Genomic DNA, 21,826 nt, shown 5'->3' with positions numbered 1-21,826 from the left:
GAGAGAGAGAGAGAGAGAGAGAGAGAGAGAGAGAGAGAGAGAGAGAGTAAGAGAGACAGAGAAAGACAGAGAGAGACAGACAGAGACAGACAGAGACAGACAGAGACAGAGACAGAGAGAGACAGAGAGAGAAAGCACAGAGAGCTGCATGGTTTAGGTCTTGAATCAGGGAAGGCAAGACCACAAAAGTGAAGATACTGACCACCTGTTGACTTTCAAACAAATGGCCTTGAATAGCTATAGATGTCTTTATTTAAACAATCCTGCTTGTCCCAGCAATAATATCATATATTATTTCATTAAAAGAAATCATAACATCAGCATTAAATTACAAAAAGGCCCCAATAATTCCCCTTCCTCCTTCACCTCTGCTGTTGAGTCAATAATCCCCTAACTTTATTTTGCATTACAAGAAACAATTTCAGCAAGCCAAAAATAAATGTCTAGCCAGGCGTATCCTGTAGACATGAGCACATACCCAGCTGGTAGCAAATGCAGTTACATAGTTATGTAAGGTAAGAGATAGAATTAAATATTTGTGGGTTTAAGTCCAGTCATCAGATAGAACTTTCAGTCAAAATACGCTTTTTTTTCTTTTCTTTTTTTTTAAATTTTTTATTGGATGTTATATTTATATTTCATATGTTGTCCCCTTACCCCATCCCCCACCCACCCGGGAACTCCTTATCCCCTTACCCCTCCTCCTTCTTGTCTGTGGATGTAACCCCTACCTACACCCCCACTCCCACTTCCCCACCCTCAAAATTCCCACCCCCTGGGGCGTCCAGCCTTCATGAGGTCAAGGATCTCATCTTCCACCTATGCCCAGCAGGGCCCTCCACTATTACTTATTCAGCTGAAGCCCTGGATCCCTCCATAAGTGCTCCCAGGCTGGTGGTTTAGACCCTGGGAGCTGTGGTTGGTTGGTATTGTTGCTCTCCTCATGGTGCCAAAAACCCTTTCAGCTCCTTCAGTCTTCACTCTAACTCCTCCATGGAGAACCCCATTATCAGTTCAATGGCTAGTTGTGAGCATCTGCCTCTGAATATGTCAGACTCTTGAAGGCCTCTGAGGAGGCATCCCTATCAGGCTCTTATCACCATACACTTCCTGACTTCCACCTCTCGAATTCATTGTTTTTAATAGTTGAGTAATACTCCATTGTGTGAATATACCATATTTTTTGAATCCATTCCTCAGTTGAAGGACATCTGGGTTCTTTCCAGCTCCTGGCTATTATAAATAAGGCTGCTATGAACATAGTTGAGCATATGTCCTGGTTATATGTTAGAGCATCTTCTGGGTATATGCCTAGGAATGGTATAGCTGGATCCTCAGGTAATGCTATGTCCAATTTTCTGAGGAACCGCCAGACTGATTTCCAAAGTGGTTGCACCATCTTGCAGTTCCACCAACAATGGAGGAGTGTTCCTCTTTCTCCACACCCTCGCCAGCATCTACTATCACCTGAGTTTTTAATCTTAGCCATTCTGACTGATGTGACATGGAATCTCAGGGTTGTTTTGATTTGCATTTCCCTGATGACTAAGGATACTGAAAATTTCTTTAGGTGCTTCACGGCCATTCCAGTTTCTTCCATTGAAAATTATTTGTTAAGCTCTATACCTCATTTTTTAATAGGGTTATTTGGTTGTCTGGAGTCTAATTTCTTGAGTTCTTTGTATATATTAGATATTAGCCCTCTATCAGCTGTAGGATTGGTAAAGATCTTTTCGCAATTTGTTGGTTGTCGTTTTATCCTAATAACAGTGTCCTTTGCCTTACAGAAACTTTGCAATTTTATGAAGTTCCATTTGTCAATTCTTGATCTTAGAGCATATGCCATTGGTGTTCTGTTCAGGAACTTTTCCCCTGTGCCCAAGTATTTGAGGCTCTTCCCCACCTTCTCTTCTATTAGTTTCAGTGTATCTGGTTTTATGTGGACATCATTTATCTACTTAGACTTGAGCTTTGTACAAGGAGATAAGAATGGATCAATTTTCATTCTTCTACATGTTGTCCTCCAGTTGAACCAGCACCATTTGTTAAAAATTCTGTCCTTTTTCCACTGGACAGTTTTAGCTCCTTTGTCAAAGATCAAGTGACCATAGGAGTGTGGGTTCATTTCTGGGTCTTTATTTCTATTTCATTGATCTTCCTGCCTGTCTCTGTACCAATACCAGGTAGTTTTTATCACTATTGCTCTGTAGTACAGCTTGAGGTCAGGGATGATGATACCTCCAGAAGTTATTTTTTTGTTGAGAATAGTTTTCAATATCCTGGGTTTTTTGTTATTCCATATGAATTTGAGAATTTCCTTTTCTAACTCTGTGAAGAACTGAGTTGGGATTTTAATGGGGATTGCATTGAATCTGTAGATTGCTTTTGGCAAGATGGCCATTTTTATTATATTAATCCTGCCAATCTATGAGCATGGGAGATCTTTCCATCTTCTGAGCTCTTCTTCGATTTCTTTCTTCAGAGACTTGAAGTTCTTGTCATACAGGTCTTTCACTTGCTTGGTTAGATTCACACCAAGGAATTTTATATTATTTGCAACTATTGTAAAGGGTGTCATTTCCCTAATTTCTTTTTCAGTCTGTTTATCTTTCATGTAGAGGAAGGCTACTGATTTGTTTGAGTTGATTTTATAACCAGCTGCTTTCCTGAAGTTGTTTATCAGGTTTAGGAGTTCTCTGGTGTAAGTTTGGGGGTCACTTAAGTATACTATCATATCATCTGCAAATAGTGATATTTTGACTTCTTCCTTTCCTATTTGTATCCCTTTGACTTCTTTTTGTTGTCTAATTCCTCTGACTAGGACTTCCAGTACTATACTGAACAGGTAGAGGGAGAGTGGGCAGCCTTGTCTAGTCCCTGACTTTAGTGGGATTGCTTCAAATTTTTCTCCATTTAGCTTGATGTTGGCTACTGGTTTGCTGTAAATTGCTTTTACTATGTTTAGGTAGGGCCCTTGAATTCCTGATCTTTCCAAGACTTTTATCATGAAAGGATGTTGAATTTTGTCAAATGCTTTCTCAGCATCTTGTGAGATGATCATGTGGGGTTTTTTTCCCCTTTGAGTTTGTTTATACAGTGGATTACATTGATGGATTTCTGAATATTGAACCATCCCTGGATTCCTGGGATAAAACCTACTTGATCATGATGGATGATTGTTTTGATGTGTTCTTGGATTCGGTTTGCTAGAATTTTATTGAGTATTTTTGCATCGATGTTCATAAGGGAGATTGGTCTGAAGTTCTCTTTCTTTGTTGTGTCTTTGTGGAGTTTGGGTATGAGTGTAACTGTAGCTTCATAGAAGGAATTGGGTGGTGTTCCTTTTTTTTCTATTTTGTGGAATAGTTTGAAGAGAATTGGTATTAGGTCTTCCTTGAAGGTCTGATAGAATTCAGCACTAAACTCATCTGGTCCTGGGCTTTTTTTAGTGGGGAGACTTTTAATGACTGCTGCTATTTCCTTAGGGGTTATGGGACTATTTAGATGGTTTATCTGCTCCTGGTTTAACTTTGGTACCTGGTATTTGTCTAGGAAATTGTCCATTTCATCCAGGTTTTCCAGTTTTGTTGAGTATAGGCCTTTGTAGTAGGATCTGATGATTTTTTGAATTTCTTCAATTTCTGTTGTTATGTCTGCCTTTTCAGTTCTGATTTTATTAATTTGGATACTGTCTCTGTGCCCTCTGGTTAATCTGGCTAACGGTTTATCTATCTTTTTGATTTTCTTAAAGAACCAGCTCCTGGTTTTATTGATATTTTGTATTGTTCTTTCTGTTTCTGTTTGGTTGATTTCAGCCCTCAGTTTGATTATTTCCTTCCTTCTACTCCTCCTGGTGTATTTGCTTCTTTTTGTTCTAGAGCTTTTAGTTGTGCAGTCAACTTGTTAGTGTGTGCTCTTTCCAGTTTCTTTTTGTAGGCACTTAGAGCTATGAGGTTTCCTCTTAGCACTGCCTTCATGGAGTCCCACAAGTTTTGGTATGATGTGTCCTCATTTTCATTGAATTCAAAAAGTCTTTAATTTCTTTCTTGACCAAATCATCATTGAGTAGAGAGTTGTTCAGTTTCCATGTGCACATGGGTTTTCCATTGGTTTTGTCATTATTAAAGACCAGTCTTAGTCCTTGGTGATCTGATAAGATGCAAGGGATTATTTCAATCTTTTTGTATCTGTAGAGGCCTGTTTTGTGACCAATTATATGGTCTATTTTGGAGAAGGTACCATGAGGTGCTGAGAAAAAGGTATATTCTTTTGTTTTAGGATGAAATGTTCTACAGATGTCTGTTAAGTCCATTTGGTTCATAACTTCTGTTAATGTCAAAGTGTCTCGGTTTAGTTTCTGTTTCAGTGATCTGTCCATTGCTGAGAGTGGGTTGTTGAAATCCCCCACTATTATTGTGTGAGGTGTAATGTGTGTTTTGAGCTTTAGTAAAGTTTCTTTTATGTATGTAGGTGCCCTTGCATTTGGAGCATAGATGTTCAGAATTGAGAGTTCACCTTGGTAGATTTCTCCTTTGATTAGTATGAAGTATCCTTCCTTATCTTTTTTGATTAATTTTGGATGAAAGTCAATTTTGTTTGATATTAGAATGGCTACTCCAGCTTTTTTCTTGGGACCATTGGCTTGGAAAATTGTTTTCCATCTTTTTATTCTGAGGTAGTGTCTGTCTTTGTCACTGAGGTGCGTTTCTTGTATGCAGCAAAATTCTGGGTCTTGTTTGTGTATCCAGTCTGATAGTCTGCATCTTTTTATTGGGGAATTGAGACCATTGATGTTAAGAGATATTAAGGAAAAATGATTGTGGCTTCCTGTTATTTTTGTTATTAGAGGTAGAGTTATGTTTGTATAGTTATCTTCTTTTGGGGTTGTTGGAAGATTACTTCCTTGCTTTTTCTAGGTTGTAGTTCCCCTCCTTGTGTTGGCAGTTTCCATCAATTATCCTTTGAAGTGCTGGGTTTGTGGGAAGATATTGTGCAAATTTGGTTTTGTCAAGGAATATCTTGGTTTCACCATCTATATTGATTGAGAGTTTTGCTGGGTATAGTAATCTGGGCTGGCAATTGTGTTCTCTGAGGGTCTGTATGATGCCAGTCCAGGCTCTTCTGGCTTTTATAGTCTCTGGTGAGAAGTATGGTGTAATTCTTATAGGTCTGCCTTTATATGTTACTTGACCTTTTTCCCTTACTGCCTCTAGTATTTTTTCTTTGTTTTGTGCATCTGATGTTTTGATTATTATGTGACGGGAGGTATTTCTTTTCTGATCTAGTCTATTTGGTGTTCTGTAGGCTTCTTGTATGTTTATGGGCATCTTGTTCTTTAGGTTAGGGAAGTTTTCCTCAATAATTTTGTTGAAGATATTTACTGGCCCTTTAAGTTGGGAATCTTCATTCTCATCTATGCCTATTATCCTTAGGTTTGGTCTTCTCATTGTGTCCTGGATTTCCTGGATGTTTTGAGTTAGGAGTTTTCTGCATTTTGTATTTTCTTTGACAGCTGTGTCAATATTTTCCACCGTATCTTCTGTATTTGAGATTCTCTCTTCTATCTCTTGTATTCGGTTGGTGATGCTTGAGTCTATGACTCCTGATCTCTTTCTTAGTTTTTCTATCTCCATGGTTGTCTCCCTTTGAGCTTTCTTTATTGTTTCTATTTCCTTTTTCAGATCCTGAATGTTTTTGTTTAATTCCTTCTTTGTGTTTTCTTGCATTTCTTTAAGGGATTTCTGTGATTCCTCTTTAAGGGCTTCTATCTGTTTACTTCTACTCTCCTGTATTTCTTTAAGGGAGTTACTTAATTCCTTCTATAATCCTCTATCATCATCATGAGAAGTGATTTTAATTCTGAATCCTGTTTTTCAGGTGTGATGGGGTGTTCAGGGCTTGCTATATTGGGAGAACTGGGTACTGATGATGCCAAGAAACTTTGGTTTCTGTTGCTTATGTTCTTGCGCTTGCCTTTCACCATCTGGTTAACTCTAGTGTTACCTGCCCTCACTGTGTAAAACTGGAGTCTGCATTTCCAGTTATCTTGCTTGTTGTAGAGCTCCTCAGAGTCCAAATGTCTCTGTGGTCTTATGATCCTAATTTCCTGGGTGGAAGACTCAGCCACCTCTTGGATCTGGAAATCCTTCTGCTCTGGGTGCAGTGGATCCTCTAGGATGGCTCAGGATAGGATGTCTCCCAAATGCAAACCACCTTGGTGTCTGCTGCTCTGAGTGCACTGGCTCCTCTAGGATGACTCAAGATTCAGTATCTCCACAGGAGCAGACCAATTCTGTGTCTGCCCTAGCCCAAAGGACCAGGCAGGGGAGGAAGGGAAGTGGAATTCCAGAGGGGAGGGGTTTGGGTAGCTGCTGTGTCTTGAATGTCCCTGGCTCCCAGATGTATCTCTGGGGCTTAGGGAGTGAGATGGAGTTCTTACTGGCTGCTCTGAGTGCAGTGGCTCCTCTAGGATGACTCAGGATTCAGTATCTCCACAGGACAGGAGCAGACCAACTCTGTGTCTGCCCCAGCCCAAAGGACCAAGCAGGGGAGGAATGGCCATATTAAGCTTTTAATTGCAGACAGAGATGTGTTCATTGTACCAAGCAACTTTTTCTTGATATGTACCTATCAATTCCTGATATCTTTTTTTAGAATCATTTTTAATTCTCTATTAATCAGATTATTAATTAATTATTAACTTTCCTATTTTCTAAGTCTCTGTTAATCAGACATAGCTTCCTTATTTCAGGTCTCTGTTGATCAGATATACCTTCCTTAGAACAGTTATGCAAGTTGGACCCACCACACTTCACAACTGCCACAGGCTTACTCAATGTGACTGTAAGGACATGATTACATGTCCCAAAATACCCAGAATTAATGGTCACATCTAGAGGATACAGAGGAGCAAAAAGAGAAGAGGGTTTACCCCTCGAAAGAGAATTAAGAAAAATGTAGAATAATCCACAGGGCTTTCTGCCTGTGTGATTCCAGCCTTGCCAATGACTGAAAAGGGAACAAATTTTGCTGTGAGTACACACAGCACAGCAAAAGCAAGGAGAACTTGTAACACATGGTATCTGAATAATATGCACAGAGGCCACCAAAATTACCACAGATCCTTGCCAAGTGAGAAGGGCTTTCCTTGGGCCTTGCCACAATAGAATCCCGTCTGTGAAGCATTCATACGGTATTCCTTGCAGATACACCAGGGCCATCACTAAGGGTTCAAAGATTTTAAGAGTTATTGTTGTCAGTTTTGTGGGTTTGTATATATGTATGTATATAAATTGATTATTTGTTATCACTGTTGTTGTTGCTCTTGTTTGGATACAACAGGGTAGTTGTACATATAAGCTCATGCAGTTTAACAGTATGCACAAGACTTATGTAAGCCTGCATGAGACAAAATTCCAGCATACTTAGGTACAAAGTCTCATTGCCAACAGAGGAGGTTTTGGCAACTGATAAGACAATTGCCCAAGGAAAGTAAGTTTTCTTCAAGGGTGTGATACTTGTTAAGTCAACATATTTCACAATAGATCTCACACATAAGAGTATTTGGGTAGCAAAAACTGGACTTGATGTTTTTTTGTTTATTTACTTGGTTGGTCTGGTTTTTGTTTGATTGTAAGAAAGCAATTTTGTTTGGTAGGGAGGCACGTTGGATCTTGGAGGAAGCAGGATATAGAGGAATGAATGTAATCAAAATATATCACACAAAACTCTCCAAGAATAAATACAAATTATGAAAAAGAAGCAACAAAGACAATGGCTTCAAATTTCCTGAATATGGAGAGATAAAGGAACGATGTTAAAAACCCCAATAGACCTGAAAAATGTTTAACTTAAAATAGTTATGTAAGCAAACATTGAAGGGAGTCTGCACAGCTTGAGTGTGGAGAACACACCTCTGGAATGCCTTGACCTTGCCCAAATTCACTTTGTCATTCTAAAAACCAAAACAAAGCAAAGAAATCAAAAAACAAACAAACAAAAACCCATTATATTACATTCGTAAAACTAGCCCTCAAGATTTATTGTTTTTCATGGCCAATCCCTCCTCTTGAAGCTGACTATGAAGTTCCAGCCATCAAAGTATTGTGGTCCAACAATTAAAAGCCCTTTTTCCACCTAATTAACATTAAACGCCCAATTTAAATTAAACACCTCATGTTAACAGGGTGTTTCCCATTTTACATTTGTAAACCACCACTTCCCTTTGTGCAGTGTCTGTCTCTTCTCTCTTCAGAGACTGTCATCATGCCCCTCCCCCACCTCCAGGGCAAATATGATCTATGATCTATACCCCTCTCTTGTCCTTTTTCTCCCTTCTCCTTTGTTCCTTCCTTCTTCTCCCTTATCCTCTATCCCCTGTCTTTGTCCGTTATCCCTCCCCTCTGTTCTTCTGGGTTATTTAAATCTCCTTTGTGCTAAGAACTTGATATGAGAATTTCATCTTGGGGTCCTGAGCAGATACTTTCCTTTTCTTTTTTTTTTTAATCGTTTTTTTTTTTTTACAGTCCTGTCTTTATCCTGTTACCTTACCAGACTGCCCTCTAACTTTTCCTCATCCAGTACCTCCTCCCCATCTTCAAGAGGATATCCCTACCCCTGAGGACCCTCATCCCACCAGACCTCTCCAATCCCTGGGGCCTCAAGTCTCTCAAGCATTAGATTCATTTTCTCTCACTGAGGCCAGACCAGGCAATCTTCTACTGTGTATGTGTCAGGTGCCTCATATCAGCTGGTGTATGCTGCCTGGCTAGTGGCTCAGTGTCTGAGAGATCTCAGGGGTCCAGATTAGTTGACACTGCTGGCCTTCCTATGAAGATCACCCTCCTTCTCAGCTTCTTCCAGCTTTTTTTTTTCTTTATTTACATTTCAAATGTTATCCCCTTTCTCAGTTTCACCCTCCCCCAGAAAAACTCTAACCCATCCCCCCCCCTGCTTCTTTGAGGATGCTCCCCCACCCACCCATCCACCCACTCCTATCTCCCTGCCCTTACATTTCCCCTACATTGGGGTATCCAGCCTTCACAGGACCAAGGGTTTCCCCTCCCATTGATGCTCAACAAGGTCATCCTCTGCAACATAGGCAGCTCAGGCCATGGGTCCCTCCATGTGTACTCCTTGGTTAGTGGTTTAATTGCTGGGAGCTCTGGGGGGGGGGCAGGGTCTGGTTGGTTGATATTGTTGTTCTTCCTATTGGGTTGCAAACCCCATCAGCTACTTCAGTCCTTTCTCTTATTCCTCCATTGGAGAATTCATGCTCAGTCTATTGGTTGGCTGGCAGAATCTACCTCTGTATTTGTCAGACTCTGGTAGAGCCTCTCAGGAGACAGCTATATCAGGCTCCTGTCAGCACGTATTTCTTGACATCCACAATAGTGTTTGCATTTGGTGACTGTATATGGGATGAATCCTCAGGTGTGGCAGTCTTTGGATGGCTTTTCCTTCAATCTCTGATCCACATTTTGTCTCTGTATTTGTACCCATGTGTATTTTGCTCCCCTTTCTAAAAAGGACCAAAGCACCTAAACTTTGGTCTTCCTTCTTCTTGAGCTTCATGTGGTCTATGAATTGTATCTTGGGTATTCTGAGGTTTTGGGCTAATATCTACTTCTCAGTGAGTGCATACCATGTGTGTTCTTTTGTGATTGGGTTACCTTACTCAGGATGATATTTCCTAGTTCCATCCATTTGCGTAAGAATTTCATGAATTCATTGTTTTTAGTAGCTGAGTAGTACTCCATTATGTAAATGTACCATATTTTTTGTATCCATTCCTCTGTTGAAGGACATCTGGGTTCTTTCCAGCTTCTGGTAATTATAAATAAGGCTGCTATGAACATAGTGGAGCATGTGTCCTTGTTATATGTTGGAGAATCTTTTGTGTATATGCCCAGGAGTGGTATAGCTGGGTCCTCAGGTAACTTTGTCCAATTTTCTGAGGAACAGCCAGACTGCTTTCCATAGTGGTTATACCAGCTTGCAATCCCAACAATGGAGGAGTGTTCTTCTTTCTCCACATCCTCACCAGCATCTGCTGTCACCTGAGTTTTTAATATTAGCCATTCTGATTGGTGTAAGGTGAAATCTCAGAGTTGTTTTGATTTGCATTTCCCTGACTGTTCTTTCCAGCAGGGCATTAAACAGGGATCCGGGGAGATCACCTAAGAGAGGATGAAGAAAAATGGGCAAACAAAAGGAACATGGCTTGTCTATAGGCTGATCAAACCATAATTTTTACTTTTTTACACACAGGTTATATACACAGAAAGGCAGGATGTGGGGAAGGGGATGACGCAGGAGCGTAGGTGTTCAGGGGGAGTACAGATATCTCCCACAACAGAATGTCAGCTGGGTGAAGGTTCAGGGGACAGACCACTATGACTCCGCTTATGATTCACTTGTCTTTATTTAAGTTGGTACTATCCTCCAAGGTTACTTATCTACAGGCCTTATGACTAGCCAGTCTGGGCAGCCTTCCATCAAAGCTGCTGTTTACAATAACTCCCAGCTATCTGTTTCAGTATTTTTCCACAGAGAACCAAGACTTGATGCTAGCAGGCATGTATGTCAGGCCTATTGCTGATTTTAGGTGTATGGCTGATTTTAGGCCTTCAGTGTATAAGTAGGGCTGCCCCTGACACCTAACGACTAAGGATGTTGAACATTTCTGAAGGTGCTTCTCTGCCATTCGACACTCCTCAGTTAAAAATTCTCTGTTTAGCTCTGTACCCCATTTTTAACAGGGTTGATTCTCTGGAGTCTAACTTCTTGAAATATATATATTGAATATTAACTCTCTATTGGATGCAGGATTGTTGCACTGAGCAGACTTTGGGAGCTACCTCAGCACCCAGTCCCACAACACCCAGAAGAAGCATGACTCCCAGGTGCTTTAATATCTCCAGGATCATAGGTGAGAAGGCCACAAAGTGTGCCCCAACACCTCAACTGTGGGTGTAATTGGGACTAGTGGGATCCAGGGACACAGGAACCCTTGCCTGGCCAGTGGCATGGATTCCTTCAAGTCTGAGCTGGTGCTGTGAGCAGATCTTGGGTACTTTCTATGCACTCAGTCCCACAACATCCAGAGGAAGCTTGACTCCGAGGTGCTCCTAGAATCTCAGGAGCTTGGTCACACCAGGATTTCAGGATCCCAGAGGCGGTTTGACTCTTAGGAGCTCTGATACATCTAGGATCTCCGGATCACAGGATCCCAGAGACAGCTAGACTCTGAGGAGTTCTGACAAAACCAGGATCACAGGAGGGACAGGCTCTTGTCAGAAACAGCTAGAACAGGTAGCACTAGAGATAACCAGATGGCGAGAGGCAAGCATAAGAACATAATAATTATTTTTCCTATTAATTAATATGTAGAGATGTATAAATGTATATATGTATGCATGTATTTGTGTACATGTGTATGTGTATGTATGTGTATTCGTGTATATGTATGTATAAATGTATATGTATGTATTATGTATATATGTATATGCATGCCTATATCTTCTATTCAGACATGTAATGTTACTAGTACATATGTTTTTAGAGTCCATTATTTGGCTCTGGGCAACAAATAAATATGTTCTTTGGTGGGGAATATCACTTTGCCCACTCCTACAGGAGAAAGGCAACGAAGGTTTTTTTTTATGGTTTTTATAATTTATTTTTTCTCAAATCGTAATTCATTCACACAGGGGTTATAAACACAGAAAGGCAGGATGTGGGGAAGGGAATGACACTGGAGTGTGGGTGTTCAGGGGGAATACAGATATCTTCAGAACCGGGTATCGGCTGGGTGAAGGTTCAGGGGACAATTCACTATGACTCTGCCTATGACTCACTTGTCAGCTATCACACCTATGAACCACATTGACAACCACCCAGACCTGATAATCCTAAGGGGTACAATACTGGCACAAATTTATTGGTAGTAATTAACATCTCTCTCATTGGACTTAAGATCCACTTAAGAAGAGAGAAATCATGATGATTACTGGAAGCGTAGCTAACTACTAAGTCCTAATGAAGTCATGGTTATTAGAAGAGAATCTATAAACACTAACCTACTAAACACTCACAATCCCCGAAAACAATATAATTATTTTCCTTATAACCACAGATAAATATATTCCCCATCCCTCAACAAGTAATCTTCTCTTTGTAACAGATAGAGAAAACAACAATGAAAATACAAAATTGTGGGGCCCAATTTCAAGGGATATATCTACATAACTTTCCACAACTGAAGCTCTAGCACTATTGCAAGAAAGAGGGAGAAAAGACTGTGAGAGCCAGAGGATCAAGAAGTGTGTTGCATGATGGTGTGGCTTAGTAACATAAGAAGCTTTATTCCTAAAGTCTCTCCAACATGATAGTGAAACATGAGGTGATAAGAAAAACATACCATTGGACAACTCAAATACAGTGTTGGTTTTTTTTCCATGTTTATTATGTTATCTATAGCAAGAGCAGCAGAAAGAATGTGATTGAGACTTCTCTGTCTATGAAATCTGTCTCTAACAAAATATGAATTACCTAAAATAGAATAAAATTGTCAAATTATACAGCTTTTCTACTTTGTATTACTACTACTAATAAAATAATAGTCATTGTATCTGGGATGATGAAGGAAAGAATTTCCATTTATTTAACATGGAAAATAATTAATTGATTCAACTACATACATAGTCTCCGTTGATTTGGGTCTTATTTGGAGGGCTTGAAACTTTTGTTGACTAGGCTATCTTGCTATCTTGCTGTATTGCTCACATTTATTCTGTAGATAGGATATGACTGAGAAAAAAAGGCTCCACCAGCAGAGGTTCACTTTCCTTCAAACAGTTTGTCTTGGTACCACACCTTTCTCATGGCATTTTTCATGTCTGTATTCCTCAGTGTGTAGATGAGAGGGTTGAACAATGGGGCAATCATGGTGTAAAACAGAGCAAACACCTTGTCATCCCCAACAGAATCACCCATTGGGACATAGGTAAAGATGAGTGGCAAGAAGAACATGAATACAACAGTGATATGTGAGCCACAGGTAGAAAGAGCTTTGCGGCGGCCCTCTGATGACCTAGTCCTCAATATGGACAAAATGATGATGTAAGAAATGACCAAGGCAATAAAGGTCAGAATGGACAGAACTCCTGTTGTGGTAATGATTACAATTACCAGGAGTCCTGTGTCAGTGCAGGCGAGCTTCAGCAGTGGGAATATATCACAGAAGTAGTGGTCTATTTCATTGGTGCCACAAAAAGGAAGTCCGATAATAACCAATACATGCACAAGTGAATGTATAAAAGCACCAAAAACTGAGGCTATCACAAGGATGTAACATACCTGTCTGCTCATGGTGATCATGTAGTAAAGGGGTCTGCAAATGGCTACATAACGATCATAGGCCATGACCACCAAGATAAAAATCTCAGTGGCACCAAAGAAGTGGGCATAAAACATCTGGGTGATGCAGCCATTGTAGGAAATTGTGTTACATTGTACCAATAGGTCTATAATAAATTTAGGGGCCACTGTGGAAGTGAAGCAGACATCCATGAAGGACAGATAGCTGAGAAAAAAATACATTGGCTGCTCACTAAGCTGACTGCCCTTGATAGTGAGAAGAACAATCAAGTTTCCACAGAGAATTGCAAGATAGCAAAGCAAGAACAACACACCGCATATTGCCTTGACATCCTCATTATGGAAAAGTCCCAGCAATATAAATTCTGTGAGGTTTCCATATCCCATTGCTTTTGTGTGTTTGATTATTTAGAGGAAGTGGATGCTGTGCCTGAAGCATTGATCTCTTTGATTTCTTTTCAAAGTCTTTTATAACCTGCAAGTGTATGCACTGACTGTTTAAGATACTTCAATTGTAAATCTCTTACTACAGGTAAACCAATGTCTAAGTTGCCTGAAATACTTGAAAGCATAGTAAATTCATTCATAAGAACAGATACACAGAGTGACACTAGTAGAGTAAATATAGTCCAAATAATAAATTAATTTTAGTTGCTGGAGAAATTGCTAAACTTTACACTTGGTATGAACAAGGCAGATACTTTAAAAGTTAAACATTCTTAAATTCAAAACTGAGATACAAGTGGGCTCAAAATGTCACATTACACTCTTCATAGCAATCCCAAAGGTGATGTTGAAACCTACTATAAAAATAAATAATAAATATGATAAAAAGCAACTAGCAAAGTTTTAGAGAAGATGGTGGATTCTTGTCTGGGTTTTAGAGAGGCTATAACTTTCTAGATTTCACTTTATTTCCCAGTTCATTTTCCAGTCACATCTCGAGGGCTGGATGCTATCATTAATTGCTCATGTTCTAGCATTGTCTTGGATGTTAGCTCCTGCAGGGTCACAGCATATATCCAGAAGACTGCCTTTGGGTCACCTGTTTAAACAATATGCATCTTTAAATTGAACCACAAGTTTCTACTTCACAAGATTCTCTGCATGTACGTGATGAAAAATCTTAAAATATGTCAGTGAAAAGAAAAAAATAGAAAATATTTTCCTTCTTTTCTTATTTTCTGTAACTGTAATAGCTAGTACAAGAAGCTTTACAAAAGTAAATCAGTTATTCAACCTTATTCATGAATGAAAATATGACCACACTACAAAGAATTAGAATGGTGAGTGATCAATGTCCTTTGCCCTGTATGGCAGTACAGGAAAATCATCAGAGCAAGTACATTTGACACAGAAATAATTTATGGATAGAATCTTATGGATTGATTAATGTTCCACCCATTTAACTCAAGTTAATACACTCTATTCCTCAAATTTCTAAATTGTCACATGAGTAAAAGTATAGTTACAAATCTAAAATCAGGGAAATGAAAATTGAATAATAATGTCATATTATACTGAGTTGTTGGCATTTTCCACATGTAACTAAAAATATTTTTTAAAAACAATTTAATCATAGATTAGGTAATAAATATTCATCTTGTTAAAAGGACTCCACAAGAGGGGCAAAAGAGCAATCATTGCAGCCTTGTTAATGTTTGAAACAGGAAAAGGTCTAAATACATACAAATAACAAAGCAGAAATAGAATTTGTTGTATTATTACCATAGCATAAATAGTAGACACTGCAGTACATTAAATGAATCTATATGACAGTAAGGAGAATTATATATTGTAAGAACAAATATGTTACTATTTAGCACATTATCTCCTCCTTTACTAAGATAAATGTAATAGCAGAAGGACCCTATGCATTATAATCTGCAAATTGTCACATATGATGTAAACCATGTACTTTGAACCATAATGAGTTTCAAAGATGACCCAAATCTAATAATGAGTATCTGATAAAAACATATCCAACTAATTTTGATGAGTACCTGAGTGATTATAGATGAATTTTAAAAGATGTGGAAACTCATAGTTACATCTAAAGAATAAAATAGGTGATGATGAAAGGATATTATAATCAAACTAAATGTTAATTTTCTAACCAATGAGATTTTCCTTACTCCTTTAATGAAAAACTTAAACCCATTATTTTAATATGGCTTTGGAAAAAATACATTATATATCAGGTGTAATTTAGGTCAATAAAGAAGAAATCATAATCTTTCATTGAAATTTTGCAAATTCTTAAAGGCATTGTTTTCTATTATTTAACATATTATTTCTTCCTTTACTGAGATAAAGGTAGTAGCAGAAGGAACATCCTATGCATTATAATCCGCAAATTGTCACATATGATGTAACTATACGCAGATACACTCCTGTCTCACATATGCATCTCCAAAGAAATATTCCTCAAAAAGAAACAAGGAACAAATCTAATCACCACCCACATTTAGGATGGAGGAGATTGAATCACCATGTACTTTTTTTTTTATTGGTTATTTTATTTATTTACATTCAAATGTTAGCTTCCTTCTCAGTTTCCCCTCCACAAACCCCCTATCCTAGCCCCACTCTCCCCTGCTTCTAGGAGGGAGCTCCCACCCACCCACCCACCCACCCATTTCTCTCTACTTTTAAATCGTTAATAGCATTTGAATAAAATATGTGATTTCTTAGATATGAAGTTGACATTGACGATTCAAAACAAGTTGAGAAAAGGATGATATTCAGTTTTGGACTGTCACGTTCTTGTTCAATTTTTTTTTTTTATTTTGCTCACATGAATTATTCTCTTCAGGAAAAATCTTTGTCAATTAACTTCTAAGACAAAATCTTTAGCAGTATCTACAAGGAAAAAAATGCCAGCATTATGATTATGCTGCTCCTTTGCATAGAATCGGCTTTGATTTTCTCATATCATATATAGTACTAAGCTTTGATAATTCTCATGTAGAGTTATACTCGATAATATTTTATATCACAGAGGAATCATCTCAAAAATATTCAAACAGCCTAGTGTAGGCACATGTCTCTAATATGTTGTAAGAACTAACTAAAATGAGCTATTTTTGTGTGTGAGGAGGTGAAACTTCATCTTTTTTAATTGGCTTATTTTTAAAAGGAAAAAAATTTAAACATTTCAGAGGGATTTTTAAAACAAGGGAAGGCCTGAGGATATTTTTCTTCAGCAATTTTATGATTCTAAATATGGATTTATATAGAAGTTATAGGCTATTTTGAGAATTAATTCTGAGTAAAAGGCTTGTATTAATATGAACACAGAGAGGACAACCCTGAAGTCATGGATGGAGGAACGGAAATCAGGTGACAAATTTACTCAAGAAAGTTTAACACCTACAAAAATAGCCCCTCTATGCAGAATAATCAGACCAAACACTTGCAGAAGATAATATTTTCCTCTCTCTCCTGGGATATGTATTAGATTATTTACATATTTGTGGGATTTACTGTGTACATTTGTATATTGTTTCTTGATTTACTTGTTTATATTATTTTCAAATGTTTGACTTTATCATCACTTTTCTATTTTAAGTAATTAAAACTATATCTTCACTTCCCTTCAAATTCTATTCCAACATTTCTCATTCCAAAATTTAAAATTAAGACTTCAACAACTTATTCCTATGACATATTTTTCTATTGGAAAGCATCCACTAGAATTTTCTCACAGACTACTAAAATATGAAGTTAGGATACGAATGGAATGGATTTAAGGTTATCAAATCAGTTATCAGGCAGCTATATTTTCAGAATACATGGTTCATGAGAATTACTATTCTACTGGAAAACAAGAAAATAAGAATTGATTATACTGTAACTTTTATTTACAGTCAAAGTATTTTTTTAACGCAAAGAAAAAACAAGATGATATAAAGTAAAATAAGAAAAGCTTACACTTTCAATTTTGGCCAATTCCTAAGAGTCTTTGAAATAATATCAGTTCATTACAATAAACTTTAAAAATATATTCTAACACAAAATAACAAGTAGATATTTCTAGATGTGAAAGTGAAATCAAATAAGCAGTATGCTCAGTGTACTTGTTGAATTATAGTTAAATTGTATCTTTAGCACTTACTCTGTGAATACTAAAAATGTGAATAAGAGACGAGTCAGATTCATGTGAAAAATGGGTGATGCATCCCGACTCATTGCCCTTGTCTTCCTTCTCTGTGATGATGACGCTTCAAGCCCAGTCCTACAGGGCTCAATGTTTCCAGTGAAGCTGCAGTCCAGAAGAAGAGAATTTAAGGAAACTGGAGAGACTTGGATGAAATCCCACCTGACACTCCCCAAGGACATTCTGGGAGTAATACGTCAAAAATAAACTCATGTTCATTTTAACTATCCATGTTTAGCTTTTCACGTGTACTTTTAAAACAGTTCAAATGGCTTAACTATATGACACCCCATACCATAAGATTCATGTTATGGGGAAAATGTATTCTAAAATATTTTCTACTGTGTATACGGAAATTAAATCTTTACACATTCATTAAACCTTGAAAGCCTTCCTGACTGAAGAGGCTTAAAGTCTATTAATAGTAAGCACATTTGTTAATTCCTTAATATAACTAGGGTCAAACTTATATGCACTCAATTGAAATTCCTTATAAGATACACCTCTTACAATGTCATTCCATGCACCAGTGTTTACACTATCCATTTTTTTTCAGATTATGTGAGTTTCTTTCATGTGGTATTTTCTATCTCATTTTGCTTAATACTATGTTTTTTTTGAAATTTTTATTTTTAATTATTTATTTTATTGCTTAAGATTGTAATTACAGCATTCCCCCTTTCACTTTCACTCTCCAAACCCTCCCATATACCCAATCATTTGAATTCTTTACTACCTTTTTTATTAATGTTGTTAAATTCATTGTGTGTCCGTATACATACATATTTCTAAATACATAAATATAACCTGCTCAGTCTGTATATAGTTAGTTGTATTTCTGTATCTAGGCAACTATTTGGTATGGGATCACTAGTTGATAATAGTCTTCCTTGGAGTAGACTATTTTTCCCAACTCCCAGTGCTCCTTAGTTTCCAGGATTTTTAACAGACATCTTATTGATTTTCCCATGCTTTTTAGGAAATTATTTAAAAGATATATTGGCAAAAATAAAAGTTATAATTTTAAAGACTCATTGCAATATGAATTTGTAGTTGGATTTTACAAGAATTTTTTTTTATTAAATGTATATACTTTGATTTAATGAATGGTATTTCGTTGTTGTTGTTATTTGCATCCGGGCTCTTTTAAAAGAGCACACTCTTATGGATTTGTTAGAGCTAGATTATTTTTTGAAATTACTTTATTTATTTACGTTCTTGCTTCTCCTGGCTCCCCCTTCCACAGTTCCTCATCTGATTTCTCCTCGTTCGTGCCTCCGAAGGGGTGTTCTCCCAACCCCTCCTCAACAAGGCTCCCCTTCCCTGGAGCCTGAAGTCTCTCCAGGATTAAGCTCATCTTCTCCCAGTGAGACCAGACTAGGTAGACCTCTGCTATATATGTATCAGGGGCCTCAGACCAGCCTGTCAATGTTCCTGATTGGTGTCTCAGTCTCTGGATGCTCCCTGAGGTGTAGGTTAGTTGAGACTGCTGGTCTTTCTATGGGGTTGCTCTCCCTTTCACTTTCTTTAATCCTTCTGATAATTCAATCACAGGGGTCCCCCACTTCAGTCCAATGTATCTGCTTCTGTCTCAGTCAGCTGCTGGTAGGGCTTCACAGAGGACAGCCATGTGAGATTCTCATCTGTAAACACATCAAAGCATAGTAGTGTAAGACCTTGGAGCCCACCCCCCCATGAGGTGAATCACAAGTTCACCAGTCATTGGATCTCCTTTCCTTCAGTCTCTTCTCTGTTTTTGTCCCTGCAGTTCTTTTAGACAATAACAATTCTGAGTCAGGAATTTTGACTGTGGTTTAGTAACCTTGTCTGTCTTCTTGAAGCCCTGACCATATACTAGAGGTGGACTCTTCATGGTCTCTTTCCCCAATGTTGGGCATTTTGACTAAGGTCATGCCCAATGAGTCCTGAGAATGTCTTGCCTCCCAGATCTCTGGTACTTTCTAGAGGGAACCACCCTCCAACCTCCTACTCCTAGGGGATGCTTACTTCCATCATTCTCTTAGCCTTCTAGGCTTCTCTCCTCTCCACTCTCCCTTGCCCCCATCCCTTTTCCCACCCAGACCCCTCTCTCCCACTGCCTTCCATGATTATTTCCTTTTCCCTTTGTGATGGTTTGAACATGCTTGGCTCAGGGAGTGGCACTATTAGGAGGTATGGCATTGTTGGAGTAGGTGTGTCATTGTAGGCATGGGCTAAGGCCTTCATCCTAATCTGAAAGTCAGTCTTCCACTAGCAACATTCAGGTGAAGATGTAGAACTCTCAACTCTGCCTGCAACATACCTGCCTGGATGTCACCATGCTCCCACCTTGAAAATAATAGACTAAACCTTTGAACCAGTAAACCAGCCCCAATTAAATTTTGGTCTTTATAAGTCTTGCCTTGGTCATGGTGTCTGTTCAAAGCAGTAAAACTCTAAGACATCCTTCTAAGTGGAATTGAAGTCTCCTTACTTGGGCATTTCTGCTTGTTACACCTCTTAAAGTCTGTAGGTTATATATTCTATATTCTTTGGCTAATATTTCACTAATCAGTAAGCACATACCAAGCTTGTCATTTTGGGTCTGAGTTACCTGATGAGGATGATATTTTGTAGTTAGATCAAAATTTATGATGTCCTCATTATAAATAGCTGAATAGTATTCCATTATATAAATGAACCACATTTTCTGTATTCATTCTTCAATTAAGGGACATCTGCTTTGTTCCTAGTTTCTGGTTATTGCAATGAGGCTTCTATGAACATGATGTATCACATGCCTTTGTGGTATAGTGGGACATCTTTTGAGAATATGCCCAAGAGTGCTATAGCTGGGTCTTCAGGTAGAACTATTTTGAATTTCTAAGGAACCTGCCAGATATATTTCTAGAGTATTTGTGCCAGTTTGCAATTCTACCAACAATGAAGGAGTGTTTCCCTTTCTCCAAATCCTCACCAGCATGTACCGTCACTTGAGTTTTTGGTCTTAGCCATTCTGATTGATGTGAAGTGGAATCTGAGGGTAGTTTTGATTTGATTTGATTTGATTTGATTTGATTTGATTTGATTTGATGACTAAGTGCTTTAAGTGCTTCTCAGTCATTCGAGATTCTTCTGTTGTGAATTCTCTATTTAGTTCTGCTCCCCATTTTTTAATTGGGTTATTAAGGTTTTGGGATGTTAACATCATGAGCCTTTTATATATTTTGGATATTAGCCCTTTGTCAAATGTAGGATTAGTGAAGATTTTCTCCCAATCTATAGCCTTCAGATTTGTCCTATTGATGGTGTCTTTTGACTTACAGAAGCTTTTCAGTTTCATGAGGTCTCATTTACCAATTGTTAATCTTAGAGCTTGAGCTATTGGTGTTCTGTTCAGGAAAATTTCTCCTGGGCCAATGAATTTGAGACTCTTTGCCACTTTCTCTTCTACTAGATTTAGTTTATCTAGTTTTATGTTGAGGTCCTTGATCCACCTGGAATTGAGCTTTATACAAGGTGATATGTATGGATCTATTTTCATTCTCCTACATAGAGACCACCAGATTTAACAACACAATTTATAGAAGATGCTTTCATTTTACCATTGTATGTTTTTGGCCTCTTTGTCAAAGATCAAGTGTTCTTAGGTGTATGAGTTTACTTCTGGGTCTTAAATTATATTCCATTGTTCAGACTGTCTGTATATGTACCAGTACTATGGTTTTTGTTTTTTGTTTTTCTTTATCACAATTGCTTTATAGTACAGCTTGATGTCAGGGATGGTGATTCTACTTGAAGTACTTTTATTGTTGAGAATTGCTTTGGCTATCCTGGTTGTTTTTTCCATATGTAATTGAGAATTGTTCTTTCCATGTTTTTAAAGAATTGTGCTAGAATTTTGATGGATTCCGTTTAATCTGTAGATTGCTTTTGGTAAAATGACCATTCTTACTATGTTAATATTAACTAATCCATGAACATGGGAGATCTTTCCATATTTTGAGGTCTTCCTTGATTTCTTTTTGCAGGGATTTGAAGTTCTTTTCCTACAGATCTTTCACTTGTTTGGTATTATATTTCAAATGAGGTAACAACAAGTAATTTGGCCAGGGTTGGAAAAGAACAACACATAAAACCAAAACTTGGTCTCTGCTAAAATTTTTCACCAGTAAGATTGTGTGAAGCTGACATACAATACATTCATATTGTTATACTTTACCAAATTTGTATTGCTTTCTTGTAGCCAAAATAGGTAACTAGGATGACATCCTCCAATATGTGACAGTAATGGCCATTGCCTAAGAA

The 21,826-nt window shown here is 38.0% G+C and overlaps 1 protein-coding gene across 1 annotated transcript; it reads right to left on the bottom strand.

The window, feature by feature from the left end:
* Positions 1-12,751: 12,751 nt before the first annotated feature.
* Positions 12,752-13,814, bottom strand: LOC114637354 (olfactory receptor 4P4-like). The gene has a single exon (XM_028785586.1). It carries the CDS (start codon positions 13,765-13,767, stop codon positions 12,841-12,843), a length of 927 nt encoding a protein of 308 aa, XP_028641419.1. The 5' UTR covers positions 13,768-13,814; the 3' UTR covers positions 12,752-12,840.
* Positions 13,815-21,826: the final 8,012 nt, after the last annotated feature.

Source organism: Grammomys surdaster, unplaced genomic scaffold, assembly GCF_004785775.1.
Source record: "Grammomys surdaster isolate TR1022 unplaced genomic scaffold, NIH_TR_1.0 125284, whole genome shotgun sequence".
NCBI lineage: Eukaryota > Metazoa > Chordata > Mammalia > Rodentia > Muridae > Grammomys > Grammomys surdaster.
Note: the sequence above shows the minus strand (reverse complement) of the source record. Positions and strands in the feature narration are given on the sequence as shown.

Coding starts and splice junctions, on each gene's coding strand:
- LOC114637354 (XM_028785586.1), bottom strand. CDS start 13,767: ATGGGATATGGAAACCTCACAGAATTTATATTGCTGGGACTTTTCCAT.